General features: G+C 38.8%; 3 protein-coding genes across 5 annotated transcripts; 1 reads left to right on the forward strand and 2 right to left on the reverse strand.

The window, feature by feature from the left end:
* The first annotated feature begins 2470 nt into the window (after positions 1–2470).
* Positions 2471–3512, forward strand: LOC117781119 (NIF3-like protein 1). The gene is made up of 2 exons (XM_034617841.1): positions 2471–2669; positions 2733–3512. Exons 1-2 carry the CDS (start codon positions 2520–2522, stop codon positions 3459–3461), a joined length of 879 nt encoding a protein of 292 aa, XP_034473732.1. The 5' UTR covers positions 2471–2519; the 3' UTR covers positions 3462–3512.
* LOC117781118 (39S ribosomal protein L4, mitochondrial) lies at positions 3467–4532 on the reverse strand. The gene is made up of 2 exons (XM_034617840.1): positions 3803–4532; positions 3467–3735 (listed from the first exon to the last, which is right to left on the reverse strand). Exons 1-2 carry the CDS (start codon positions 4477–4479, stop codon positions 3516–3518), a joined length of 897 nt encoding a protein of 298 aa, XP_034473731.1. The 5' UTR covers positions 4480–4532; the 3' UTR covers positions 3467–3515.
* A 7884-nt stretch (positions 4533–12416) lies between these two features.
* On the reverse strand, positions 12417–14282 carry LOC117780210. Of its 3 annotated transcripts, none has more exons than XM_034616646.1 (6): positions 13764–14282; positions 13495–13707; positions 13401–13430; positions 12977–13009; positions 12868–12918; positions 12417–12815 (listed from the first exon to the last, which is right to left on the reverse strand). In XM_034616646.1, exons 1-6 carry the CDS (start codon positions 14210–14212, stop codon positions 12431–12433), a joined length of 1161 nt encoding a protein of 386 aa, XP_034472537.1. In that variant the 5' UTR covers positions 14213–14282; the 3' UTR covers positions 12417–12430. The 3 variants fall into 3 exon arrangements, with proteins under 3 accessions (XP_034472537.1, XP_034472536.1, XP_034472538.1); XM_034616645.1 differs by having other exon boundaries at positions 13401–13442; XM_034616647.1 differs by lacking the exon at positions 13401–13430.
* Positions 14283–16240: the final 1958 nt, after the last annotated feature.

Raw genomic sequence — 16240 nt, forward strand, 5'->3', positions numbered from 1 at the left:
TGTTATAAGTTACACCGAATTCATACATAAAAATGTGTATGAAGCGAAATAAGAAACTTAAAAACAAAATACTCCACGAAGACAAATATTTCTTCAAGATGAACAACATAAACACCAAATCAATTTTGAAACATTTTAAAATGATAAGGTGTCGTTTTATAATAAATATGAAAATGAAGTAAATATCTACATCGAGAGGAATACAATTTATTGATAAATTTAATAAAATTTGTATGCAGAATAAATGAGCAAAATGACATGCCGCTTGAAAATCGGTAAAGTTTTGCAAAAGTTATGACAGTTCGAAGTTGCTCTACCTCTGACCTAGCAACTTTACAAGTCAAAATAATTCTTAATTTTTACATGATTTTTTACAAATTAAAGGCCCCAGAATCAAGTAAATACTAAAAAGCTGCACAAAATATTTTGAAATTCTACTTCACTACTGTACAGTACTTCCAGACACTTTGTTCTAGTGTAGCTTTGACAGCAATGTTATATGTTCTACTAAATACAGTTGTTTTATACTAATTACGATATAAGGAGTTGATTTAAAGTAAAAACTTGAGATTTAAAATTTTGAATTTTCGACCCTTAGCATCGAAATCGAATCTTGGTCGAAAATAATTAAATTTTCTAAATGAACAAAATTTGAATACAGAATGAATTTAGAGGCCTAATCATGATTAAAATGACATTCCGCTTTAAAATCGGTTCAGTTTTGATTAAGTTATGACAATTTGGTCAGACTGCGGAGCCACTTTACAAGTCAAAATTTTTGTTCAATTTCACATGATTTTTTACAAAAAAATTAAAGGTCTCAGAATTAAGTTTAATGTGTTGTTTTATACTAATTACGATATAAGGAGTTGATAAAAAGTGAAAACTTGAGATTTAAAAATTTGAATTTTCGAAATTTCAAAGAGGGGACCCTTAGCATTAAAATCGAATCTTGGTAGAAAATAATTAAATTTTCTAAATGAATAAAAATTGAATTCAGAATGAATTTAGAGGCCAAAACATGATCAAAATGACATTCCGCTTGAAAATCGGTTCAGTTTTGATCAAGTTATGACAGGTTAAGGTTGGTCAGACTGCGGATGTAGCCACTTTACAAGTCCAAATTTTTGTTCAATTTCACATGATTTTTTACAAAAAAAATGAAAGGTCTCACAATCAAATTTAAAGAGTTGCTCTATACTAATTACGACATAAGGAGTTGATTAAAAGTAAATACTTGAGATTTAAAATAAAAAAATGTTCTATATGAACAAAATTTGAACACAGAGTGAATAAAGAGGCCAAATCATGATCAAAATGACATTCCGCTTGTAAATCGGTTTAGTTTTGCCAAAGTTATGACAGTTCGAAGTTGCTCAAGCCTCTGATATAGCAACTTTACAAGTTAAAATATTTCTTAACTTTGACATGATTTTTTACAAGAAAATGAAAGGCCTCAGAACCAAGTTTGTAGTGTCGATTTATTTAATTACGCTATAAGGAGTGGACTAAAAGCAAAAGTAAAGATTTAAAATTTATAAAATAATAAAAATTTCTAAATTAACAAAATTTGAAAGCAGTATGAATTAAAAGACCGAATCATGATCAAAATGGCAAAACGGTTGAATTTCGGGTCAGTATTCTTCAAGTTATGACAGTTGGAAGTTTGTCAACTCTTTGACCTAGCAACTTTACAACAACCGTACCGGTACAAGCGTTTCGGTTCTTAATTTCAGTTACGGCTTCAGTTCCCGTACTAAAAATGAAACGGTTAGTTTCGGTTAACAGTTCCGATACCAGTTAGGGTTTTATTCCCTGGCTTAGTTTTAAAGTTACGGCTATAAAAACTGCACATTTTATTATATAATTTGTTTTAAAGTAATTAATATTAAATAAAAGCAAAAAAAATTGATTAATATTTTAAAATTAAAAAAAACCGTTAAAACACGCATTAATGCTTATAATATTAGATAATTCACATTAAAACTTTTCCTTAGATTTTGATCAAATCTGGGCTTTAACCGATCAACGGAAACGCGACTTCTGTCTTTATCGCATGCGATTTGTTAAAATATAAAAAAAAAATGTCTTGGCATATGTTTTTTCAATTTGAATAGTACGAGTATTCAAATTCAAAATACAAATCAACCATTTACTGCTGTCTTGCAATATTTGAATAAGGAATGCAGACATATTTTGTAGGTCCAGTTTTAAAGAAAATATTGCGTACAAATTTCGAATGCTTAACTTGAATACTCTTCATGTGAGAATCTAAAAAACTCTTTATATTTTTGTAAGGTGCTACTAAAATCGAAAACAGTTAATAATAATGTTTTTTTTTTTAGTTTTGAAATAAGTGATATTAATATTAAATTATTTGAATTGACCGCTTAGCTGTTTAGGTGTTGGAAAATACACCAGAAACATTTGCCAAGCATTGACCAGCACTTTATTGCAAAACGATTCTATAGATTGCAATTTATGAAATAGAATATACGATATAAATATAGTTAGTTTTTATGTCACGCTGTGTGGGCAGTCTTCGAAAAATGGCCAATTTCAGTGGAGTGAAACTCGATCAAGTGGTCAAGCAGCTGGAGAGCTTTGCGCCCACATCCCTGGCCGAGAAGTGGGACAACGTGGGATTGCTGATCGAGCCGCCAAACGATGTAAGCTTCTAAATGAGCATCATTCTTTAATTAGTTTGTTATGTGCAGAATGGTAAATTACAGAAACTGGTTGAGCGGATACTGCTGACCAATGATCTCACCGAGCCCGTGATGGGCGAAGCTATTGAGAAGAAAGTGGACATGATTATCAGCTATCATCCGCCAATTTTCAAGCCTCTTACCCGCATCACAAAGGCAAACTGGAAGGAGCGAGTTGTGGCTGCCTGTCTGTCCAACTCCATAGCGTTGTACTCACCCCACACTGCCTGGGATAAGGTTCTTGGAGGAGTAAACGATTGGTTAGCCAAGGCAATTGTGGATATACAGGGAATAAAGCCTCTGGTGCCTGAACCAGACGCTGTGCCAGGCACTGGATCAGGACGTCTGGTGGAAACCAATATGCCTATATCACAGCTTGTACAAGCTCTACAGGAACATATTGAGAATAGCGTGCATGTGGCATTTGCCGTGGATCATCAGGCAAAGACGTTTGTGAATACTGTTGGCATCTGTGGCGGTTCTGGAGGCTCGCTGCTGCGTGGTCTGCAGGTGGATCTGGTCATAACTGGTGAAATGTCGCATCACGAGCTCTTGGACTTTAATCACAATGGCACAACGGTGTTGCTGTGCAACCACAGTAACTCTGAGCGTGGTTACCTACGAGAATTCCTGCCAATGCTAGATGATCGCCTTCAGGGTGCTTGTGAGCTGTTCATATCGGAAAAAGATAAGGATCCCTTGCATACGGTGATGAGAGGCAACGCACAGGCCACACAAAAGGTTCAACAGTAGTCATGTTTTTGTTAACAATGCATTTATTTAAATACAATTAATGAAGACCTATTTTTAAACTTGATCCAGCTTGAATTTGCCGCCCTTGCTGATTGCATCATTACGATGCAGCTGGTAAAGTAACCGCTGTTCCAAATGCTTCACTGCATCTACAGTCAGGACCAAAGTATCGTGCTTCAGCATAGAGTAGACGTTTAGTCCAAAGGCGGGCATTAGATTCACATAGCCCAGATGATCGGTAGCGTAGCATATGTTCTCCGGAAAGATATCTTGCCTAAAAGAAAGAAAGCGTTACTAGAATTATAGATCAACTTTGAAGAACCTTAATGTAAAATACGAACTTGTCAATAATTAGCACTGATGGGCCCCAATTGCGTTCCTGTATCAGATCCTTGACGAACTGTGCATCCCGTGTGGGTATCTCCACGTTCTCAATTATATGTAGGTCATCCTGAGCCAGTTTCACGCTGAGTGTCGATGTCAGGCCAAGCACACGCTTGTAGAAGGGCAGCATGTAAAAGTGAGTTGTCGGCGAACGTGGACCGTGACTGACGCCACCGCCTTTGAACAACGGGGAGCGTATGGAGCCGTGACGAGCACGTCCCATGCCCTTTTGCGGCCAGGGCTTTCGACCTCCTCCTCGCACCTCAGCGCGTGTCTTGGCATGTGCCATACTTACATAACGATACTTGCGCTGCCATTCGATGTTCTCCTGTATGATATCGACGCGCGGCTGGGCGGCAAATACATCCGGATGCAATTCAATTAGACCAACTTTACGCTCCTTTACCGCATCAGTATTCTCAATCCATGCTTGCCGTGCACTGTTCCTGTTTACCGGCGCATACTCTGCATAATTCTGTGGTAAAATTAGTGCCGGCTTCGAAACAATTGTTTCATTGGTTGCCGCGGTTGTGGATTCGGTGCTTGCATTGCTTTGGCGAGCTGTGAGAGTGTTTGATAGATTGCGAACACCTGGATATAGCAATTGTCGCGATTTATTTAAGAAATTTAACATTTTGCAACAATTACAATGCGGCCCAATTGTTGATGTTGTGCACCTATCGATACACTTCAATCGAGTGACCGCCACAATCTATCGAAACTTTAATTAAGTGCATTTATCGCACTGCTGCGCAATCTATCGAAAAAGTGTTAGCGATTTAAAATAAATTACGCTCTTAAATTATTTGTTTATTATTTGAAATAGATAAAATTATGTTCAATTTAAATTTGGTCCGAATCCACAGTGATCAGTTTATGGCATTATTTATTGAATATTAAGAGAGAATTTTTACTTTAACATCGAGAAGAAATGATTAGGACTTTCATGAGGTAAGTTCTTGTTTCCGTGACTGTTAGAATTGGTACTATTATTAGTATTTCCGTTTCTGTTCTTGAAAAATTTATAGCTCGAATCGTAAAGTACCTTAACTTCGTTGTCATCACACTCACAGCACTGTGGAGCAATGTCAGCTTGTTTATAGCTCGAGTCGTAGAGCTCCCTAACTTCGTCATCATCACATTCACAACACACTGGAGAAATGTCAGCTTGTTTATAGCTCGAGCCGTAGAGCTCCTTAACCTCGTCATCATCACACTCACAGCACTCTATAGTAATGTCAACTTGTTTGGATTTGGATTCCTCTATTTTTCCATCTTCTTCTAATAGCAGCTCTTCGCATGATGACTTTGTCTTAGCTTGGTCGTCTTTTTCCTCTGAACGCTCTTCCATTTTTCTTTTGTGTCTATTTAAACAAGGGAAGAGACCTGGCGACTTTTCTTTTGAATTCTGTTTTCTATCAATATCTTCGGAAGTTTTATGTTCTGTGACCTTAAGTTCTCTTTTCTTTTCCTTGTCGGACCCTGGGTCAATAGATTTTTCTTTCTTTTCCTTTTTTGTTCTATTAAAACAAGGGAACAGATTCGACGACCTTGACTTGGGTTTCTGCTCCTTTTTAATATCCTCAGAAGGTTTCGGTTTTGGGTCATTGAGATTTTCTTTGTTTTCCTTATTTTTTTTAATAAAACACGGGAAAAGCTTAGATGAAGTTTTTATCGGTTTTCTGTCTTTTTCTAAATCTTTGGATGGTTTAGTCTTTGGCTTTTCAAGATGCTCGGAGGGTTTCGAGTCAACCTTTTTGGGCACATCTATCTCTTCTCCTTTTTTTTTTTTGAAACAAGGGAAGAAGCTGGATGACTTTTGCTTAGGCTTATCACCATTTTCGATGTTTTCAGAAGGTTTCGGTTTTGGTTTTTTGGGCTTTTCTTTCCCTGCCTGACTTGTGTTTTCGTCCTTTTTGGGAACTTTCTTCTTTTCTTTATTAAGACAAGGGAAGAGACTAGACGACTTATGCTTTGGTTTATCTGGCTTTTTAGGTTTAGGTTTAGGTTTTTCTTTAGTTGCCTTTTTTTTTGTATTGAAACAGGGGAAGAGACTTAAAGAGTTCGATTTGTTGTACTTTTTGCAGCGCTTAGAATCTGAATTCTTTGGACCTGATGGGCTACGCTTCGTTTTGTCAGTGTTTTCAAAACAGTCAGAAGAATCCGATTCTGGAAATAATAAAAAGTTTTTCTTTTCCTTAGTCTCTGTATTGCAACAAAAACAGATACTAGATGGTTTTTGTATTAGTTTTTGCTCATTTTTAATAACTTCTGGGTCCTTTAAATTAAAATTCCTTGGAGTTTCAGCTTCTTTCCAATTATAAATTTTATGAGTGTATTTCGTACAATCAGGCTCACTTGTTTCCTGAATTCGAACATCATCCTTTGTGCAGAAATAACCAGAGTTTGATTTCGAACACTTTTTGCGAATATTTTTACTGACAGAATTCGACTTGCAGCCCCTTGTTTGTTGAAGCCCCTTGTTTTGGCCATGGTGCGCACTATAGTATTCTCCATCACAATCACATTCACATTGATTTGAGTAGTTTCTAGATGTATCTTTATGTTCAGTTAATCCTTTTTTAGCAACTTCTTTGTTATGTCCACTACAGAAAGCCAAACCACAATCAGAACTATCTTTGCAGTTATTTGAGTACTCTGATGATTGATCTGTTTGTTCAGATTGTACTCTCTGTCGACATGAAACTTTGGATATTTTGCGCTTTGCATTCAAATGGTCGTTTCGTTTCTGGCATAAACATTTCTTCACTTTTTCCGATGATTCTTCATCGTCTGTTTCTGATCCAGACTCTCTACAATCATGATCAATTAATTCTTTTGCACTTTCAATACATTTATTACATTCTGTATTGGTCTTAGATTCTTTGCAATCTGCTTTCTGTTTCTCAAAACCCTTTAAAATATTTCTCTCGTAGCTATTGGGACGCGTTGGTATATCTAAATATTTCGGGTTTTTATCCTCTAAGTATTCGAAATGCTCTCGCGACTTTAAGCAATGTTCGTTGTATAACATCTGAGCCAAATTTTGTGATTTACGATTGGAAAATTTACTGTTTAGGACATTACTCTTTATCAGATGTCGATTTTTTTTCATTTCGAAAGAGATGTCAAGGAGATCGAAAAACGATTTTGTTGGCTTGAAATTTTGAAGTATTTTACGCTTAATTTCGGAATATGTAAAGCTGGGACATTTCTTAATATTATCCTCAAAGGGATAAGCGCTACCGCTGCGTTTACGATCCTTAGATTTCTTCAACCAGACACCATTATTATTTTCTGTTGGACAGCATTCGTCATCACAATCGTATCCATCATAATAGTTGTTGGTGTTCTTGGTTTCTTGCTCGATAGCCTCGGGATAATCGTATTGAGTTTCTGTAAGTATAAGAACATTAGAATGAAGTAAAAGTATTTGTTTAGTGAAATCTCTTTTACCGTTATCATTACTCTGTTCCTGTTGATTATTTTGTATATATGGACAGGTTTTCTTATTACATCTTTTTGGAATATGTTGCTGTCCATATCTTTCAGGCGACGATTCATAATCAGGATTACTATTATTTGCATTGCGCACTGTTTTTGAATAATCATTATAATAGGCATCACTATTTTTTTCATTATTATCTATGATTCTTGAATTATTATTGTGATTCCTTTGCATATTCCTTGGAGTTGGATTTCCAGCAGCAGCTTGGCTTAATAGTTCCTTTTGTTGTTCCAATCCGGCGACTGTTTTGTGCAAAATTTCAATTATCTGATTCACATTACATTTTTCATCTATGACCATATTAACCATAGCATCCCCCGAATTCGTTTTTGCAGGAGTTATCTTACATTGACCGCAGATATTATTGGTGCATGTTTCGTTATTGCACGAATTAGCTATTTCTCGAGAGATTTCTTTACTTCTAGTTTTGGGATCAGCTTGATAGGATGCTGATTTACTTGGCATTTCAATTTTACCTTCATTCTTCTGGTTGGAAACAGACTCTTGGGAAATTTTAGCTTTAGTCATTGATTCTTCACGAGAAATATCAGCTTTTGTTTTCGACTCGTTTATTATATGTTCGGCAGTAACTCTTGACTTTTCTCTGAAATTCATTGCTTTATTCCCCGGCTCTATCCTATAATTTTCAGATTTAGTCCTAGGTTCTTTTTTAGCTGGAGCTATCTTACAACGACCGCAGATATTGTTGGTGCATGTTTCGTTATTGCACGAATTTGCAATTTCTCGAGAGATTTCTTTACTTCTAGTTCTAACATTAGCTTGATAGGATGCTGATTTACTTGACATTTCAGTTTTACCTTCTTTCTTCTGGTTGGAAACAGACTCTTGGGAAATTTTAGCTGTAGTCATTGATTCTTTACGAGAAATAACAGATTTTGTTTTCGGCTCTTTGATTATATGTTCAGCTGTAGCCATTGACTTTTCTCCGAAATTTTTAGTACTATTCCTTACCTTTTTCGTATAATTTTCACCTTCAGTCTTTGGGTCTTTTCTAGAGTTTTCAGCTTTAGCGTTGGGAACTTTTCTAGAAATTTCAGCTTTAGGCCTTGCCTCTTTTTTAGAGTTTACATCTTTAGTGTTTGGTACTTTCCTAAAACTTTCAGCTTTAGTTCTTGGTTCTTCTTTGGGGATTTTTTCAATTGCAGAAGTTCTTTTTGGTAATTCTTTACTTAATGTAGTTGTTGCTTGTGCTGTAGAATGCCTTTGAGTCCCTAGCTTGGTTTTCTTGGGATCCTTATCATCCTCGGGAAACTCATTTAATGTAACTCCACAGTGTGGGCATTTGCAGGTGCATTGAACCCCCTTATTTCTAAACTTAGTGGTCGAAGACTTTTTATTTTCAAACTGTCTTTCCTTGCGATCTTGGAAAGGTGCACTATAGATTTTAGCATCAGACTTCTTCTTTGGCAGCATTTTTTTTGATTCTGAACTTGATTTGGAAGTCGAACTTGAGCAGGAACAATTTAAAGAATGATCGCCCGAATTCGGACTCGATTCTTTCATAGCTAATTTACATTGGTCACATTGAAAATCACATTCCTCATCGCTGCAGACATTTTCCATCAACTGCGTAGACTTTGCAGCACTTTGTGGAGTTTGTGTTGTTGCCGATGCACATTTACAGACAATTTGGACGGAAGTTCTGCGTGTATTTAAATATCCATTAATTTGCTGTTCCGTATTGCCTTGATATATATTCTGATTTCGACGTGAAACTATGGGAATCTCTCTCTGAGCTGGCGCATTGGTGCAACCAGGTCGATTACATTGGCGAACGCCGTAATTGCACCAAGGTGGATTTCTATACCAGTCAAAATAATCATTTCCTTGAGCTTCTTGATAACCAGGATAATGGCAATTACAGAAAATCTGATTTCGGTAATATTCTTCATAATGACTTCTTCTTAAATTCATGTCGGTAATTTCAGGATTTAAATGCATTTCAAAATTTTTTTGATTATCCGCAGAATGTTCTTTTCTACTTGATCTTATTTCCTTATCTCTGGAATTATCCCCATTAAATGTCTTCATGCTTGAATATGGATCGCTTTTTCTTGCATTACCCTCTTTCAATGACTTTCTACTTGAACCCTTATCAGCATTTCTTGGATCATCCGCAGAATATGACTTTCTACTTGTACTCATGTTGTTATTTCTGGGATTATCCGCAGAGTATGCCTTCCAACTTGAACTCATATTGTTATATCGGGATCTGGAACTCTTTGAAGCCTCAGATCTTAATCTTTTGCATACAGGACAATTGCATGTGCAGGAGTACAATTGATCCTTTTGTATTTCACTTTCTTTTGGGGTTGCTCTTGAGCTATTTATACAACCCGGACAATCGCAATCGCAACTGTCCTTCTTGTGTTCCGAATCACCTAGGTATTTTGAATTGTCCGGAGAATATGACTTTCTTATTGAACTTTTGTCGCTTTTTCTTGGACTTTCTTCTTCAAAAGACATATCTTTTATTTTACTTGAGTTCAAGTTCTCATTGCTAAGCATGGCTGTTGAGGGCTCGAAGCTCTTTCCAGCATGAGTTCGAAATCTTTCACATAAAGAACAATTGCATCTGCAGAGCCCTTTCATTTGATCCTTGTGTCTTCTACTTTCCTTCGGGACGTCTCTGGATCTTTTCTTGCAGTCCGGACAATCGCAATCGCAGGTTTCTTCCTTGGATCCTGAATCACTAGGTGAAGTTACGTTGTAATTGGAGTTTACATTATTCGAATTGGGAGAATTATTGCTAGTCGCTTTCTTATAAATGTCCATTGTGCCATGTCTTAAGGTTTGTGGATCGGCATTTACACACTTGCAAGGCTTCGACTGGTAAGTTTCTCTGACTTCGCTTGGGCCATCAGTATCATATAAGGATTGCTTGGAGCTTTGTTTACCCTGGAATCCGGAATTTCTTTTGTCTTTTATATTATTGTCGCATAGACACGTGAACTCGATATTTTCGGTGGAAGGCAACTCATGATGATAGTCACGAAAAGATATTCTGGAACTATTATCGTTTGGACTCAGTTGAAAACTATCGGAAATTCGTCCGTTTGCTTGCTCCATTTCCTGATCTGAAATTCGTTCGTTTGTTTGCTCCACTTCCTGAGATTCAAATGGATCGATTGGGCTTTTTCTTTTGTTACCTTTGCAAACTGTGGCACATAAATTAACATTTTCCGATAATTCGTATGATTTTATTTCATGCTTCGTTGGTAAGTGCAATCTCCAGTTTTCATTATCCGATTTTTGACTTTTAGACTTGACATAAGGACCCTCTGATTCGGACCGTCCCTTAGTCGAGCTCTTTAGACTGTTTTTACAGGTCTTGCTTTTGCGGGGAGTTGCCGAGGGTGGTGAACCCAATTTCTCAATTCTTTTGAACCTCTCGGAGTCTTGCTCTATAAAATCTGAGGATTTACTCTCATTGCTTTTTATTTCGTAGCTTGTTTCCGATGGGGTATAGCCGCCATAGTTCTTAACATGTTTGGATTTGTAGGGGCAAGTTTCCTTATTGCACTTTAACTTATTAATTTGACTCGATTTATTGCTTGATTCTTTCTTACAGAGACAATGATAACTGGGTTGAGTCTCCGCCTCGCCGCTGTAGACTCTCGGTCCTTGGAGTTGGCCTTCCGTTGTGCTCGTCTCACAGGAATTATGAGTTCTGTCTGATCCCTGACGTGTTATTGGGCCACCTAGAGCCTTGTCCATTGTCACAATAGTAGACGGTAATAATGGACTATTCGAATTGCGTCTAGTCCACGTTTCCGACGGTCCTGTTTGGGTTTGGGCCATGCGAACCGTAGGTACCAGGATCTTGTCACGTTGTTTCCTTTTCCCTTTGATTGTACACTGGACGCTTGTATCAATTGATTTAGGACGAGGTCTTTTTAGTTGATTGAGCATGTCCTCATTTGGGAAATTGGCATCGGCTCCGTTTTCCTCCTTGGATATGTCGAAATTCCAACTGGATGGATAGCCTAGCGAACTAGCTCTGGATCGATCATTACGTTTAAGGCTATGATCAGATAACATTGCTGCAAAAAAAACGTATGGAAAGCATACAAAAATAGATAAAAAAAGGTGGGAAAGGCTATAGTCGAGATCCCGACCATAGGATACCCGCTACTTATTTCAACATATATAGAAGTACTTTAAAGAAATTACTTGTATTACTTTGAAAACATTAAATCGTCATTACGGGGGCGGTGAGAGGCGTGGCTTGGATTTGAAACAAACTTGACCTGCATGGGGTATATAGAAACATGTGTGCCAAATTTGGTTACTCTACCTCTTATGGTCTCTGAGATCCTTTTGTTCATCCGGACGAACAGACAGACAGACGACAGACAGACAAACATGGCTATTAAAGCTTTATAGGGTCGGAGCTGCTTTTTCCCTGTTACATATATTTCAACCGATACAAGATAACCTTTTACTGAGTTTTTAAGTAACGGGTATAAGAAAAGAAAAAAGTTTTATTATGACCATCTTACTAGAGCTTACCATTTGGCTTCCGTTGTCGCCATGGCTGTGGGACGGACTTGCCCGCTTTCATCGGTTGCTCGTCCATCTTTGAGGACATTCTCTTCGGAATTACACGGGAGGCTCGCCTGTTCCGGGTGTTCCTAGTCGAGCGTAGGTTGTTAGAGAGACTGCTCTGCATGATGTGCACGAGGTGCGAGTCCCTGGCTATCGATGGTAGCACCGTGATGCCTGATCGAGGCTCGTGCACATTATACAGTGTAGACCCACCAACAGCTGTACCCAGAATTTGGGATTTTATTCGACCAATTCGACTGACGGCGCTTCTCAATAGAAATGGATTTACCGTCTGTCTTTTTTTAGCGTGGTCCCGCCATAATTATCACCAATTGCCAGTCACCAGTCAGTCAAAATTGGGGTTTCTATAATTTATTAAATTTCCACATTTTGACAGTTGTCAGTAAATTTTAAATTTATGTGGAATCAAAATTTTTTACTTTATTTGAGTTATTACGAAAGAATTTGTATAGTTTGTTTAATTTACTGTTTTCCTGTGTAATGTGTTTCAGTACCAGGGATAGCATGAATTGCAGCATTTGTTGCAACAGGAACAACAGCAGGATCTGTTGCCACAACAACGCATGCAACAATTCGGTTTCGGCTCGATTACAAAAGGTGGACTTGCGAATCGATCAAAAACCGATCGTAGCTTTTTCTTCTTTTTCTTTTTTTTATTCGACATATTCGCCAGATAACATAGGCAATTCTCATTCGGTATTAGACTCTCTAGTGTCTTTTCCAAATCCCCCATATCGCAAGTACAATCGAAAGTATCAGTCTCACTTGGCCCTGTAAAGGTTTCTTCATCACCTTCTTTATTATCGAATCGATCAGTACTTGTGCAGGTACAGTTATCACAACACTGTTTACGACCTTGCCCAGAATCAGATCTATGTGGGAGATTACAATTCTTGTACAAGCCTTTTATTTAACGAATCTTACCCATTTCGGTATCCCGGTTCATTGGTGAGCTTACCCACATCACTGTTGGTTCTATAGGACAAAAAAATTCGAAAAAATGGTCTAGTGAGTAAAATATGGTTCGACTTACCCACTTGGGGGGATCTGATTTTGGCCATTATCGCTGTGGAATAAAATACAAAGAATAATGAGTTTAATCGGAAGAGCGCTATAGTCGTTTTCCTGTTTATAAAATACCATTTACTCAATTTAATTTACTTTACAATAAGGATATATATCGCTTATTAAATAGCAGAGTCACATAAAAATCACGAATTTTGAGTTAATGATGCAGAAATGTTCGATATGTAATAATATATGTTGTGTCAAAATTTCATTTTCCCAGCTTTGCCGGCAGACGTATGGCAAGTGAAAGCTTTTAATGCATTAATCTTGAAATGCCATTTTTTGTGATGTCATTTTTCTATATTTAATAAGCGATATCAATTTTAAACATATCCTTGGGGCTCATAGAAGAGAATAAGATTTTAGGAAGATCATCTTCCTGCACTTACTATTCAGTCTTCGTAAGTTGATTGTTTTGACTGTTAATCCCTCTGAAAGAGGAATTTTAATGAAGTTTCGAGATGATTGAAGATGTGTTTATACCTGCTAGAAGGACTTCCGACTGTATCTGTACCGATTAAGCTGTTGTAGCCGCCTTCCTGATAGCCACCAATTGGATAGCTTGCTGTTGGATTATAGACAATGCTGGGACGGTGATAGCAGTTTTGATAACCACCTATGGGATAACCTGCTGTTGTTGTTGCATGATAATTGCCAGGTGCATTGCCATTGTTCGGTTTTCCCAAGCCAGGTTTGCTGGGAAAGTTCCAAATTATAACTCAAATTGTAGTGTTATCCATATGTTTACTTACTTGACCACTATGACCAATATGGTTGGTCTCTGTTGTCGTTCCAGAATGGGATTACCATAGATTCTGGTTGGATTGGAGTAATTGCTGCTGCTAGGTTGAGATATATTTGGGTTTTGAATAGAAAGTGCCTCATTCACTGGCCAGGCATAAGAAGATTGCGGCAACTGGGAGTCCATGTTGTGTACGCTTGAGGCTGCTTGAGATTTGGTTGCCTTCCAGACTGGTGCTTCTTGCGAGCCATCATTGTATCTGTTCCAAGAATTGGCTTTGGGTTGAGGAGTTTCCGGACTCCCCACGTTCCCAATGCAATTCTCACAAGCACAAGAGACTCGCGAGCTCGTATCTGGCACCTGCTCCTGATGATTTCGGGAGCTCGTCTCCACTTCCGTTGAGCCCAAATTGGATCCCAACGACTGCGTCTCACTCATTGGTGGTCGATCATTATACATGTTGGCTACTATTAATTTCTTAATCCATCTTTTTCTGGTTGAAACTTTTTCGAAATGTGACAAATTGAAAGCTTTGACTAATCCATCATGGATAACTGTGTCCAGCCACTGGGATAAGCTGGCAGCCAATCGACATTTGGACTTGATCCTCCCTTGCAACGGGAATGTTGACTGCAAGTGCATCTCAATGGACGGCAATCAAAGTCCTTGAGTGCCTTTAACTTGGCTTGTTCCTCTTCCAACAGACGCTGGAATCTGGCCTCCTCCTGGACTGTATAACGACGTCGTGGCACCTCGGAAGTTGCCTCGCTCATGGATTTGAGCACACGCAACTTGGACAAGGCAGGTCGCGATGAGCATGTCATTGCAGTCTGGTTTGTTATTCTTTTCGTCGTTGTTGATCTTGGATTGTTCATCTTGGTTTTGCTTATGTCGGGCTTTGTCATCTCCTTGCTTTGAAATCTTACCTTGCTCTCGCTTTTATTTTGATTCTTTTTCGACTTTAATGTGGAGCATTTGTAGATGCGCACAGTCTTCACGGGTGTCCGCTCATCGCAGCTGGTGTTCACCGCCTTGTCCGTGGTGGCAATGATGCGCTGGGATGTCTGCGACGTCTGGGACTCCGTATCCTTGTCCGTGTAAACGCTGCTGCTGTCATAGGAATCCGTTTGCAGCAACTTGTGGCAAGTTGCCTTGGAGTAATAGCCATCTTGGGCTACCTGCTCGTCAAGACTACATTGTTCACTTTGATACGAATCATTCTCACTGTGCTGCAGTTCTGCTTTATCAGCTTCCATCATTGTCTCTTCCTCCTCCTCTTCATTCCCATTGTTTACGCCGTAACTCAACTGCTGACTTTTCATGCCCGCCAAAGAACGTACAATTCTGGCATTGCAGTGAGAGAAGTGAACAGGCGAAAGCGTAGGGGAGTAGGTTTGGGAAGGAATAAAGGATGGCGTCTGGGAAGTGTTAAGGGAAGATGTAGGTGTAGGAGTAAGCCTGCCATGTGAGGAGTAACCACCAAAGGGAGGTATAGTAGGCAGCGATTGTGTAAATGACCTAAGCTCATCTCCATCCGAGGCATTCACGCCGCAAAAACGTTGACAGGTCCTACTAGGACACCACATGGTAGTGCCACAATCTCGCTTCGTATCAGTTGCTGTTGCTGTTGTGGTTGTTGTTGTGGCTGCCGTTTCTGGCGCGGCACGTTTCCGCCGTGGACGTGTGCGATATCTCTCCGGCTTGCTGAGTGCAGCAGCAGCAGCAGCAGGAGCAGGAGTAGCAGGTTGTGGTGGCATGATGACCAAAGGTTGCACCGGCATCACCTTGACAGTGCGTCTAGTTCGTGCCTTAGGCTGTTGTTGTTGTTGTTTCTTCATCATTTGCGTCTGCATGAAGTTATCCATAAAGGCTGGTACATTCAACGGAATCTCTGGCATTAGATAGGGTTCTAAATTATAGTGATTCGCCTGCTGCTTCGCTTGCAGTGCCATGTAATTGTCCAGTTTGGATATGGTCTGTCTCACCAGATTCGTCAGGACATTCAGCTCTTGATTTCTGGCCATATCTGGATAGTACTGCCCGCGGTAATCTTCGCCAGAGTAGAGAGATTGCTGTCCTGCTGTGCTATCCACAAAGGTTACTCTACTTCCCATACTGTCTTCTCTGTCTGTGGAGTGGAACGATCCTTGTCCTGCTGTAGTATTAGCAAAGCTTACTCCACTTATCATCCTGTCTCCTCTGTCTGTGGACTGAAATGATCCTTGTTCTGACATACCCTCACTGAAGATTACTCCACTTGTCCTACTTCCTTTATCCTTTTCAGATCTGTTCGACTCAAGGGTCTTAATCACAGACTTGAGTGTATCAATTGTTTCCATGGATACACAACTGTTCGAGCATGTTATGTCCTCAGATACCCTGTACAAATTGGCATCGAATTTCTGTTTCATCGGCACCTCATGTGTGCTCAGACCATAAACAAAATTTGCAGCCCTCATATGATGATCCATTTGCTCAAATTTATTC

Source organism: Drosophila innubila, assembly GCF_004354385.1.
Source record: "Drosophila innubila isolate TH190305 chromosome 2L unlocalized genomic scaffold, UK_Dinn_1.0 4_B_2L, whole genome shotgun sequence".
Classification (NCBI taxonomy): domain Eukaryota; kingdom Metazoa; phylum Arthropoda; class Insecta; order Diptera; family Drosophilidae; genus Drosophila; species Drosophila innubila.

Excerpts from the sequence above, each read along its gene's own strand:
- LOC117781119 (XM_034617841.1), top strand. The coding sequence starts at position 2,520 with ATGTCACGCTGTGTGGGCAGTCTTCGAAAAATGGCCAATTTCAGTGGA. Across the intron at positions 2,670-2,732 it reads TGATCGAGCCGCCAAACGAT|AAACTGGTTGAGCGGATACT; the intron begins GTAAGCTTCTAA and ends GGTAAATTACAG.
- LOC117781118 (XM_034617840.1), bottom strand. The coding sequence starts at position 4,479 with ATGTTAAATTTCTTAAATAAATCGCGACAATTGCTATATCCAGGTGTT. Across the intron at positions 3,736-3,802 it reads TCAGTGCTAATTATTGACAA|GCAAGATATCTTTCCGGAGA; the intron begins GTTCGTATTTTA and ends TCTTTCTTTTAG.
- LOC117780210 (XM_034616645.1), bottom strand. The coding sequence starts at position 14,212 with ATGTATAATGATCGACCACCAATGAGTGAGACGCAGTCGTTGGGATCC. Across the intron at positions 13,708-13,763 it reads ATATTGGTCATAGTGGTCAA|CAAACCTGGCTTGGGAAAAC; the intron begins GTAAGTAAACAT and ends GAACTTTCCCAG. Across the intron at positions 13,443-13,494 it reads GTCGGAAGTCCTTCTAGCAG|AGGGATTAACAGTCAAAACA; the intron begins GTATAAACACAT and ends TTCCTCTTTCAG.